General features: G+C 53.2%; 1 protein-coding gene across 2 annotated transcripts in view; it reads right to left on the bottom strand.

The window, feature by feature from the left end:
- Nucleotides 1-361: 361 nt before the first annotated feature.
- Neurl1 (neuralized E3 ubiquitin protein ligase 1) overlaps nucleotides 362-12,285 on the bottom strand; it is a 78,652-nt gene continuing 66,728 nt past the window's right edge. For both annotated transcript variants that reach the window (XM_021205306.2, XM_029545258.1), the window contains exons 4-6: nucleotides 5,941-6,630; nucleotides 3,146-3,292; nucleotides 362-2,602 (exon numbers count right to left, since the gene is read on the bottom strand). In XM_021205306.2, the coding sequence (XP_021060965.1) occupies nucleotides 2,364-2,602; nucleotides 3,146-3,292; nucleotides 5,941-6,630 (1,076 nt within the window). In that variant the 3' untranslated portion in view covers nucleotides 362-2,363. The remainder of the gene's footprint in view (nucleotides 2,603-3,145; nucleotides 3,293-5,940; nucleotides 6,631-12,285) is intronic.

Genomic DNA, 12,285 nt, shown 5'->3' with positions numbered 1-12,285 from the left:
AGGCAGGCTAAGACTGGGTGGCCAAACCCTCCTCCCAGGAAAGGGTATAGGTAGGCATCCCACAGGTCTCTGAGGCCTGGCCATGCCAAATGTGCACAGTTCCAACCTTGGGCCCAGTCTACCTATCTCCGACCCCAGTCAGAGTTGGCCTGTCATTCTCCTAGTAGTCTCTAGGTGGCGATGGGATCTCTGGCCTGAGAGGAAACAGCATAGCAGGAGTGTAGCTTCCTTTGCTTGGAGCCCTACCTGACCCTGTTCTCCCCTCCCCCACCCCCCTCCCACCCGCCGCCGACTCAAAGTCCTGAGACCACCAGAAGGGCTGCAGCGGCTTCTCAATTTAGGCTTGCCTGGTATTGTGAACCCCACTGTGTGAGCCCCAGCCCACGCTCCGAAGGCTGACTCTATGGCAGCTTCTTTGTTACAGGCCCTTCGGGGCTTAGGGGTCTACCCTAAGGTGTGCTCAAACACTGGCTCCCCCCCTCCCCCAACCTCCAGAGGCGCAGCACAGCCCTCAGGCTGGTACGAAATCACCTTTATTCACAAACACAGTGGCCCAGTTCACAAGGGAGGCAGTGCTACCTCTGAACTAGCAGAACAGACAATGGCTTCTTTTCCCAACTCCAGCCACACAGCTCTGTACTCGGACCTTGCTCCATTTCTAGGATAAGCCCCAGCTAGATGGGGCAACTTACCAGCTCCAGCCTGAAGGCGTCTACCAGGGCCGGTGACTGGAGAAGCAAGACTGGGGGTGGCCCAGATTCCCCAGTGCAGGCAAAGACCCACCCTGGCATCCATTCTCAATGCCTCCCCAGGACATTGCTCCTCAGAGACACCTAAGAACTCCCAAGAACTACATAGGAAGTGTTCCACCCCCAAACTTCTACCCAGGGGAAGCTGGAGTTTGGGGGCAAGGGCTGTGGCCAGAGCCACATGACTGGCCAGTGGCCAGGACAGAGACCCAGTCCCTGCCTTTCAAGGCAGAAGCCGCCTCTGAGGATATAAAACCAGCCATATGAGGGCCAAGGACTGAAAGGCCAGCAAAGTCTAGGCTAAGATGCCACAGTAACCCAGAACAGGCAGGCAGGACTACAGGGGCCACAGCCCATGAGTAAGGGACACCCCCTTAGCAGGACCAGAGGCTGGCTTTCAGGATCTATCCTCCCTCCTCTAACAAGGGTCTACATTCTGGTCCCTGACCCACATGTTGACAATTTTCCCCAACTTTCCAGAACTTCTGATGTCTTTATAGAGAAGGATGCCCTGGGACCAGCCACACTAACGGGGCTCCCATCCAGGGAGGAACGGGACACACTAACGGGGCTCCCATCCAGGGAGGAAGGGCACACAGGTGGATGTGGGTGCTTCCCACCCAAGAGAAGCTTATCCACCTCTTGGGAGGTCTGCAGCCTGGAATTCTTCCTCGGGGTTAGTAGGACTACCCATGAGCCTTGTGTTGGGGATAGATTCCCAGTGGCTACTCCTTGCTTCCCTTCACCTGGCAACCCCCCAATAGTAGCATTTCAGGAGACCCCAGGTTGGGACATAACCCATAAACAAAACCCATAAACCAAATAAATAAATTAATTAAAATAAGGAAAGGGGCTGTCCACAGGCCGGAGAGCCCCACCCCACTAAGGGTTCCTGTCCTTCCTGGGCACACGATGGCGGATCAGCCCAGGCCAAGGCTGGCACTGAGATGAGGGAGGACAGGCCTTAAGTGTGGCCGTGGACCTGCTCTTTTGAGACCCTGACGACAGAAAGGCCCGCGTCAGCCTACACTGAAGGACACCCTGGGAAACGGCACCAGTGAGATGATTGGTGAAAGTCCTGGCATTCGGGAGATCCTGAACATGGCAGGTCGGCCCAAGGTCAAGGACCTGGGACCGGGAGTCTGCAGCCTGTCCGTGTACCCACTCGGGGTCAGGAGAAAGAGACACGGCGTGCAGTTCACAGCTGCTCTGGGTGGGAGAAGTCCATAGCCCACCTCCTCAGCTGCCCAGGAGAAGCTACATGTTCACTAATTCTCCAAGATGCCACACGGGCTGCCGGGCTGCACAACCTAAGAGATCTGCTGAGATCTCGAGGGATGGCATGAGACTCGACTTCAGCCCCTCGGCATGCAGAAATCTGGGTAAAGAGGAGAGATAGTGGGGTACCCTTCTCCCCTCCCCTCATTGTGCCCTCACCTCCCTGCCTGAGCCCCTCTCAGCCCAAACCTCCAGGGACCTTGGTTTCCCATGTTTAATGGAAAAGGAGGAAGAGTTCGCAAACTGTAGAAGGAAGGGACCCCGTTGGCTTTGCCCTCAGCTGGTGCTGGGCTGCCCTCTGCAGAAGTGGGCGTGCAGGTGGGGCTCTGCAGTGGGCTAGGAGCTGCGGTAGGTCTTGATGATGTCCTTGATGGGGCGACGGCAGATGGGGCAGCAAGCGTGCAGGGCCTTCTTGAGGCGCAGGCCACAGGCGTAGCACAGGCACATGTGGCCACACGTGTAGATGACTGTATCCACTGCGTGTTCATAGCAAATGGTGCATTCATCACTCCACTGGCCCAGACCTGGGGTCACTGGGGACTCGGGCAGGCTCACAGGTGAGTTGGGGGCTGTCCCTGAGAGCAAGACCACCAATCAAAAAGGAGATGTGACCCAGCCCAGCACGGGGCCTTCTCACAGGAGAAAAGGGCCCCTGGACTCATGTCTTCAGCCACTATGGAAAGCCACCTCTCCACACTGACAACCCACCTTCCTGCCCAAGGAAGGAGCTGAGCTCCAGCAGCCTGGCTGTGGCCACACAGCCCCAGACCAGAGCCAGAGCAGCAGTAAGAGGAAAGGAGGAAAGGGGAGGAAAGGACTTCCTAACTCTTTCAAGGCGTGGTTCTCCTGCACTAACGCTTGGTATCCCCCACGTGCACTTTATAAGAAGTCGCCTGGAAGATCAGATATCCTCTTCTGGACTCTGTGGGTATTTATACTTACATATCCACAAACCCCATTACACACACACACACACACTCACACACACACACACACACACACACACAAAATTTAAAATAAACCTTTAAAAAGAACACATCTGGAGAGCTCTGTCAACCATCCCTCTCTACAGGACTCAGGGAGAAGCATTGACCCACCCATGGGACCTTGGTACTCACCACCAGCAGAGCCACCTAGGAGCCCAGAACCACAGGTGCTGAGCAGGGGGTCAGAGAGGCGGATGCCTAGGGCACTGGGCGAGGTTGGAGTGGAGGCAGGTGAGCAGGGGAGAGATGGGCCACCCCGTTCAGTCATGATGGTAGAACCTGAGAAAGTGGATGGGCCACACTGCCATTAGCCTAAAGGAGAAAGCTTCGGTCCCTGCCCCACAGAGAGCTCCAACGCCTGCCCAGAGGACAGCCCCAGGCTGAGGCAGGACCCCACAGGCTGGATGAACCCCGACCCATGCTCTGTGCCCACCTATATAGGTCACGAGGTAGTATCATGTTCTGTATCACCTGCAATTTCCAAGCCAACTTTCCCTAGGTACTTTTGGCCTTCAGAGACTGGAGTCCCCTGTGCCCATGCCTCCTACCTCAGTCTCTTGTCAAGAGTCCTGCCCTCGCTCCCACAGTGCCTTGGAACCACCCACCTTCTCTACCCAGGCACCCTGGTCCCTACATTCTGGCTTTGCAGCCTTGCCTTCTTCCCTCCTTCTTCTGTTTTCCTCACAGTCTTTCCTGGGGGTTCGTTGTACATGCGTGAGACTGGGGACAGAGCCTTTGTCCTCAAGGAGCTGACTGCTCCAGGAGCCTCTTGAGGCTGTCTTCAAACATAGTCTCTGGGGAAGCATGGCTCCCCCTAAACTCCACTACCTATGGTTATTGACCCGCCATGCCCAGCCTGAAGTACTTCCTCTTCTTGGCCTGAGAACCCAGCTGTTTCTCTAGCGGTTCCATGAGCTCACTGAGAACAAGAAGTCACTTGCCATGGGCCCTGAAAGAATGTTCTGCACACAGGCAGATGCATTGTTAGGTGTAACTCATGTCTGTTATTATTTCTAAGAATGATCAACAAATGTTCGTAGGGTGGGTCTCTCCTCTCATCCCTGCCTTCTCCCCCTCCACACTAGAGACTAGATTGAGGCTCTACTTGTGTTAGGAAAGCAATCAGTCACTGATCAATGTCCCAATACCTTATTTAACTTCTTAAAATAGTAGCTCACAACCAGGCACACCTTTCATCCCAGGACTCAGAGGAGACAGAGGCAGGCAGATCTATGTGTTTGAGGCCAGCCTGATCTACAGAATGAGTTCTAGGACAGCCAGGGCTATACAGAGAAACCCTGCCTTGAAAACCAAGTGGCCTAGGCTGGCTTTGAACTTGCTTCGAAGCTCAGGCAAAAGCCTCCCAAACAACTTGGATTGCATGCTCAACTCATACAGTTTTTCTCTTACCTCATTAATACTTTAAATCAATTACCATCTTTTCAGAAATGGAAGTCAAGGTACTTTTCTTTCCCAACTGCACTGGCTAGCATTTTTCAGAACATCTATAAAACAACCCTGACCTGGTTGTCTTTAGTGAAAGTAGTTTCATTCTACCAGTGAATACATAGAGTTTTGTACACATGGACACATGAAACGATCCTTATTTATCGGCTCATGGGGAACTTCCACAAAGCCAAGGCTTTACTATAAGGGGAACCATGACCCTTCATATGTTGCCCCTGACTTCTTTTCCCCTTAGGGTCAGTCAGGATTCCCCAACACCATTTTGCTAGCTGACAGACATGCCCAATTCTCCAAACAGCTCAGGAACTATTAATAGACACTGGGTTCTGGGTGGTATTTCTTAACATCCACCTTGACCCACTTAGTACTTGGGACAGAAAAAGGCTTGTATTTTGTTTTGTTTTAATTCCCTCTTGCTCCAGTCTCATAAACACCCTTAGATAGCAGAAGCCTTATTGGAAAGCTACTTAGCTATTATTAGGTGGTACTGATGCAGGAGTGTGCTTTGCCTCTGTGACTTCCCTTCTCTAAGAAGCAGTGAGTGCAGCCAATTCTCTCTAGCTTCAGCTCAGATTTGTGTACACATATGTGTACAGAATTGGATCTCTATAAATTCAAGGCTAGCCTGGTCTACAGAATGAGTTTCAGGACAGCCAGGGCTATGTAGACAGATCTTGTCCTAAATAAATCAGACAAGCAAACACAAACAACATCAGACTCGGAGGTCCAGAATCTATCCTACAGCTACAAAATTAGCATCTCTGGAGCTTCGCTTTACAGTGAGGCTAGTGAGAGATAAACCCACAGCCACAGCCAGGGTGGGTTTAGCAAGGTAGACCCCTGGCTGTGGCTGACATCATGGCAAGGGCTGGCTTCCCATGCTGAGGACTGCCAAAGGGAAAACTGAGAATGGGGCGAGTACAGACAAACTGCCTCTTCCTGAAAAGAAAGGTCTAGAACACTTTGATCTCATTCCTGAAGGCCACCTGCTCAGGGAGTCCCCTACTCTGATGCAGGTAACTGCTCAAGAAGACACTAATACGGTGTTTGGGGTGTTTGTTTGTTTGTTTTTCTGTGTTGAGACAGAGCTTGCTATGAAGCTCTGGCTGACCTGAAACTCAATACGCAGACCAGGTTAGCCTCGAATTTGCAGAGATCCTCCTGCCTCTGCTTCCCAAACGGTAGGATTACAGATATGCACCACCATAACCAGCTAACCTCATTTTCCTTAAGAGCCACAAGCAGCCCTGAGGAAACCAAGTCTCAGAAAGTTCACTGCCCCCGCACCCTTTAACACAACCTCTGGGATGTAAGGCTCTGGCCAATTTGTGTCTTTTGGGTTCTTCTGAGTTCATCCCTCTCTTCCCGACATCCGGTGGACCAGATGCTTCTGCCCTGCCCAGAACTCACTCAAGCCTAGAAAGAGCATCATGTACTGGAGGATGGCACCCGGCACTCACCGAGGATGCGGACCTGCGTGATGGCGCCATGAAGGCTGAAGAGCATCCAGAGGGGCTGCGAGGCGTCCACGCACAGCTGCATGCCGGCCGCCGCACCGTTGTGACTCAGGTGCAGCTCTCCATCCGCGTTGACCACCAGGCCCAGGATGTCGCCGCTGTGCAGAGGCCCGGGCACGCGACACACCGCCCAGAACTCCTTGCGGTCCACCAGGGCCTCAGGGCTGAAGGGCAGGTCGGCGGGCCGCAGCGTGCCAGGATCACACGTGGTGACACCGAAGGACAGCGCGCCCGCTCGTCCCCCGCCCGAGCGCGTGACCTTGATGAAGATGGTCTCGGCCACGCGCACCGGCCGGCTGGTGAAGACGAGCGCTCTCTCGTCGCGCCCGTGCTCCAGGCGTGCCACCGTCTGCTCGTCCAGGATGCGGACGTGCGCGCCGGCGCGCAGCGCGTGGAAGCGCAGGTCGCCGTCCAGCTGCGCCGGTAGAGCGCGGCTGTGCTGAGAGTTGAGCGAGTTCTGCGGGATCGGGCAGCCGGCGGGCGGTGCGCCGTCGTCGCCGTCGGCTCCCGGCACGTTGAGGTCGCAAAGGCTCACCGACAGGCGCGCCTCGTCCGCCTCGCACCGCAGCGACGGCCGCCGCAGCGCGGTGAAGGAGCGTGGCCGCAGGCAGTCGGGCAGCACCAGCTCGCTTTCTGCGGCGGGGAGGGCGAGAGACAGGGCGACCGTCACCGTCCCACAGGGGTCGCGCAGCAAGCGCCACCAGAGCACTAAAGATGCTGCTGCTCAGATGCAAAGACTGGAAGCGGGAAGCGAAGGAGGCACGGGAATCTACCCTCTAGACAAAAGCATGTGGCTGGAAGACACCAACCTGAAGGACATCTAATCGCTTTTAAGTGCTCCCCCGCTAGCAAGTCCCTTCTCTTTACGGCCTCTGGTAACCCTGCAGAACTTGTAACTTTATAACCTATTGAGAGGGATGTTTAATTTTTCTGAGAAGGAGGCTCCGGTCCCGGCGTAGCCTAGAACTCAGTGTGTGCCATGGCGCCTGCTAAGATTTACAGTCTTACAAAGTATGTTGTTGTTAGCAGTGGGTTGGTTTCCTCTATCTTCAGCCCCTCCCTCCACGAAAGAAAAGGGTTTCTTAAATTCTAACCCCTAGGACTTCCCTACTTCCTAGAATGGAGTGGTTCCTATGTGCGCGCTCATGCGTGCACATGCATGAAGGGGGCCAAAGGTCAACCTAGGGTGGTGGTTCTCAGGCACCGTCCACCTTTTTGTTGTTGTTTCAGAAGGTTCCTTTCTGGCCTGAAACTGGCCACGTAGACTGGGCTGGCAGGCTCGAAAGCTCCAGGGAGCCTCCTGTCTCAGCAGGTGTCTCCAGCAATGGGACTATAAACCCACCACTCCATCCTGCCTTTGGAAGACGCCAAACTCAGGTCCTCATGGCTTCTGCCCACCTCGCTGTCTCCCCAATCCTGGGAGTGGCTTTCAGACAATAACCATTTGTCACAGGCACCGCTGACGCCCTAGGAGGCCAGAAAGAACACCTGTCTCCCAGTTTCTTCCCATAAAACTATGACATGGAAAGCCAGTACTTACCCTTTGAGGTTATCATTGCCATGTAAAGACATTACGGCAGAAGGAGGTTAAATAAATCGGAGAAACAGAGCCTTCTGAGAGCAGCCTCATTGAACATCAGTCCCTCCTCACTACTCCAGACAAGTAAATCCAGACTGAGGTATGAAGAAGATAAACTCCAGCAAAAAGGAAACCACAGCTCTGTCACTGCCCAGAGAAAAGGCGTTGTCCAGATTTGGGTTGTAGCATAACAGATTCTTTTAAATGTATTTTTGGTTTCTTCAATGCAGAGGTTGAGTTCTACTATATAAACCCCAATAATGTTTAAGCTTTCGTGGGTAATATACACCATTTTGATGTGGGTAATATACACCATTTGGGATGGCTTTGACCCATCTCCTTAGAACACGGTCACTAAAGTCTGTGGGTAACATTTGAGCATCCATGAAGTTGTATAAAAGCCCTGCTGCATATTTCCTTTTACATAACATCTTTTTTTAATTACTGTCCTGAACACTTCTTCATGCCAACGGCAGTTTCCAGCCATGTTCTTTTAATGGATATTGCTATCCCTACTCTATGGACCTGTAACTTACAGTGAGAGTAATGACATGTGGATGACATGTGGATGACCCCTGCATGGTATCCTTAAAGCAGCCCATGCAGGCCAGCTCACCATATGCAGACCCGGGGTGTCGTATGTCAGCCACCACGTACAGAGACTCAATATTGGGGCATCCCCCAATGCCATACTCATTTCTGATGGAACCCGTTTTGCAGAGTTCGTGTCCCTAAATCTGACTGGCACCCCTATAAGCCACAGCATGACCTATGCCTTCCTAAGTGACCAAGTCTTCCAGCAAAGCCTGGGAGACGAAGCCAGGAAGAAGAGCAGAGGCCATGATTGATCTTCCACAGAAGGGAGCGGAGACTCTAAAGCCTCTTTTGTTCTGTCCCCCTCCCCCTGCCCCTTCTAGAAGCCGTGTTATCTGGACTCAGGAAGGTTAGGTGCCACCCTTCCTCTAAGTCTCAGGCTACTCCAAAAGTCTCCTGGGGCCTGGCTGGTTGGGGTTTCCCAGCATTGCGTTGGCAAGGAGGAGGGAGCCAACCGGAAAACTCGATTATTCCAGGGAATTGACTCTGACAAGGATGGCCATGGCTCAGAGGCTGGGGACTGTGCAGAGGCAGAGGTGAGGGGAAGCCTTAGACAGGAAGGAAACGGAGGTCACTAGAGGGAGACGAGGGTGGGGAGGGCCTAGGCCCTAGAGTAGCAGCTTCTGTTGCCTGGCCCCTGAGGGATTCCAGTGCTGGGCCTTTGGGGACTCTAGGGAGTGGGGAGGAGAGAGGAGCAAGGAACATCGAGGAGAAGAGGAATCAGTTGTTCAGAGATGGACATGGCCTCTGGGAATGATCTCACGTGGGCTGCCCGTACTCTCAGGACTGTGTGTTCCGAGTCCTGGAGCTGGGCAGGCTGTGGGATAGTTCACAGTAGCACAGGTCAAATTTGTGGACATTACTTGCAAAAAATTGTTCAGAAAGCAAAAAAGGGCTTGGCCTCTCTCAAACTGAGCTCTTCATCCCTGTTTCTAAGTCACCACACCGGGGCTCTGAGCCAATGCGGAAGACGCCTCTCCCTCCATCTTTCTGATTGCACACATACCTTCCCACCACTTAGAGGGTGAGTGGACCCAGCCAGTACTCCAGATGTGCCCCCAAGGAGCTCAAGGTACAGGGTGACTATCACGTTCAAAGTCACATACATTCTACTTCAAATTAACAACACCGACCGAAGAGTGTTTGGGGTATCATTTGGTTGGGTCTTGTAACCAAATCCATATACTGATAAGCAATATACTGGTGGGAACCTAGTTGAGGTGGTGAATTTGAAGCCAGCCATCAGCCTGGGTTCAGATCTTGACTTTGTCATTGCTTTATGACCTGCAGCATGGCCTTGGACACATAGCGGAACCTCGTGAGACCCTTTTGCTTCAGCTGTGACATACGTGAGTGATTTATACAAAGATAAAGATGGATTTTGAGGCTCATCTTGGAAGGACACTTTAGGGATGTGATATAAGGTCCACTGGACACCTGGTAAAGTACCTGGCACACGTGATCATATATCAATACAAGCCACTCTTTCCACGTTACCATGGACTCTAGGGCACTCCGGACCAGGTGTTAAATGTTCTGCCTGGTACTTAGCTGGCAGCCTGGGAGGGTCCCAAGGGATCCTCTTGGGTTTGGGGGCTGGACGCCCATCTCCACACTAGCTCACTCGGGAGGCCCTTTGCCTCTGCCATGCCGTGGGCACTCTATGTCTCAAGTTGCAGCTATTTGTAAGAAATATGCCTGCCTTGACAGGTTCTGACAGGCCAAGGCAGGAAGAGCCCCTGTTGCCCAGATAATTTCAGATATTAGCATTTTGGCCTGGGGGTGTGGCCGGTGGTAAAGCACATACCTAGTGTGCACAAGGCTCTGGGTTCAACCCCCAGTTCCCCCTGAACCACACACACACACACACACACACACACACACACACACACACCACAAATATATTGCTCATGCTGTCTGTAGACACACAGGTCACAGTGGGCACCCAGAAAATAACTCTTTGAATGAAATTACTGACTGGAAACCCAGGAGACGCAACTAAACTATGGAGGCTAACTATGAAGGAATGAGAGGGCGAACAGAGAGAGGGGGAGACAGACAGACGGCTCAAGGAAATGGCCTCATTGGAAGTATTGTTGAGCTGGGAGCTGAGGCCCAGGAGCAGCTGGGAGTGGCTGGGCCCAGCCTAAGAATGTCTTCTCCCCTTCCTCTCCAGCCTTCCGCAGGAGCAGCTGTGGGCGGCCAGCAGGCTCCAAATAATTGTCCTAGCAGCGGGTCAGCTGTGCAAGGCCCCGAAATAGCTGCAACTTGAGACGCAGAAGCACCCACCGCACGGCAGAGGCAGCAAAAGGCCCCCAAGTAAGGTAAGCCTGGAGACGGGGCACAGCTGTGTGCAGCCTCCAAATCCAAGAGAACTCCTTGGGACCCCTCCAGGACGCAGGTGACCTGGACCACAAGCCCTGGCGCGGCCCCACATTTGGACGCAACACATCACGTAATCGGTGCCGGAGCCATGCTGCCCGCTCAGGAGGCGTTAGCGATGCAGGCAGATGTGTGGCACAAGACCTTGAAAGGAGCTGCTCGGCCATTGTGCTTCTTGTCCCTTTGGTGCCTGCCAAATCTGCTGCCTGGCAATTGTTCTGGTCCAGAGCAGCAATAACCAGGCCCTGCAAGGTTATTGACTTGTACTGACCCATAGGGAGAGGACCAGCCGGGACCTGTGTCTTGGGAATCATCAGACAGCTAGTTTAGGCTTAGAGAAGGAAGACTCCAAATTAGACATGGTTACGGTAATCTTAGCATCTCAGATTAAATGGTTGCTCAAAGAAAGTGAGGAGGTAAGGGGCCAGGCAACCTATATGACCCCAGCCAGCTTCTCACTCAGCCTTACCTAGAATGCTCCTGGGGACAGGAAGCTCACCACCTCAAAAAGCACCTTCCTAGCCCCTATCTCTAAATAACTCTGTCAAAGAGTAACTCTCCCTGGGCAAAGGCACATAGCTCAGTTGGCAGGATGCTTCCCTAGAACGCAAGGTCTGGGTTTGATATATCAGAACCTAACTAAGCCAGACACGGTGGTACACACTTGCAATCCAGAGGTGGGGCAGAAGCATCAGAAGTTCAAGGTCAAGCTCAAGGTTATCCATCCTAAAGTACATAATGAATCTGAAGTCAGCCTGGGCTACAGGAAATCCTGCCTTGAAATGGAAAGGCTTCCCTGGTTTAGGTTTTCGTGTAGTAGAGTCTCTTCTTTGGGATAAATGTCACCTTGAGAATAAAGCTCTCCAACTCTGACCGAGGAGTTCATCCTCTGTCTCGGAGAGGGTCAGGGAAGGGCTTTGCCTCGGCAGTAGGACAAGCAGCTGGTGAAAGGCGTGCTAGGTGTAATATTGCAGGCAAGTTCATAGAAGTCAACCTGAGCCAGGCCATGAGGCACGTGGGCTGGTGACGAGCCAGCTCTCACTCAGAGGCCACCCAGCCCTGTGACACATAGCCAGCTGCACAGGGCGACCAAGGCAGGTTTTTGACACTGTCACGGGGGCCTCTTTTGAAGCTGGGCCACCACCAGCCCAGACTCCTGTTTGTTTGGATTCTCACATCCGCAGCACCGAGTAATCTTTAACCACAGGGCCGCAGCAGTCAGCCCCTGTTTGGAAGGCGCTGCCAGCACATTGACTGTCTCCATAAACATGGGCCTGCCGGCCTGTGTCTGACCCAGGCAGGGGAAGGAGCTGTGGAGGCGGTACATAGCTCAGATGGACCTCTGGGCAGTGCCCTGAAAACCACACTAGCCTCCACCCTCTCCTTTTACACTCAGCGATGGGCCGCCCAGAAAAAACACACATGGTTTCTGAGCGCCCCCCCCCCCCCCAGGGAAGCATAGACAGGTCCAGAATGACTCGAAGGCAGACTCCTTGGTTGACTCACGGGAGCCAGGGGCTCCTAGGATCATTTGATGTAGCAGCTCTCAGAACTTCTGTTGCTTTGTTTAGTTGTTGTCTTTTTGCGTGTGGTTGAGTTTGGTTTTGCATTCTTAGTTTTTGTATCTCAGGGTGGCCTGGAACTTACAGCAATCCACCTGCATCAGTCTTCCAATGGCCAGGAGGGCGGGTGTGAACAGGAACACCCACTTCAAGTGGTTTATTTTTTAAAGC

This window comes from Mus pahari, chromosome 1 (assembly GCF_900095145.1).
Source record: "Mus pahari chromosome 1, PAHARI_EIJ_v1.1, whole genome shotgun sequence".
Taxonomy (NCBI): Eukaryota; Metazoa; Chordata; class Mammalia; order Rodentia; family Muridae; genus Mus; species Mus pahari.
Note: the sequence above shows the minus strand (reverse complement) of the source record. Positions and strands in the feature narration are given on the sequence as shown.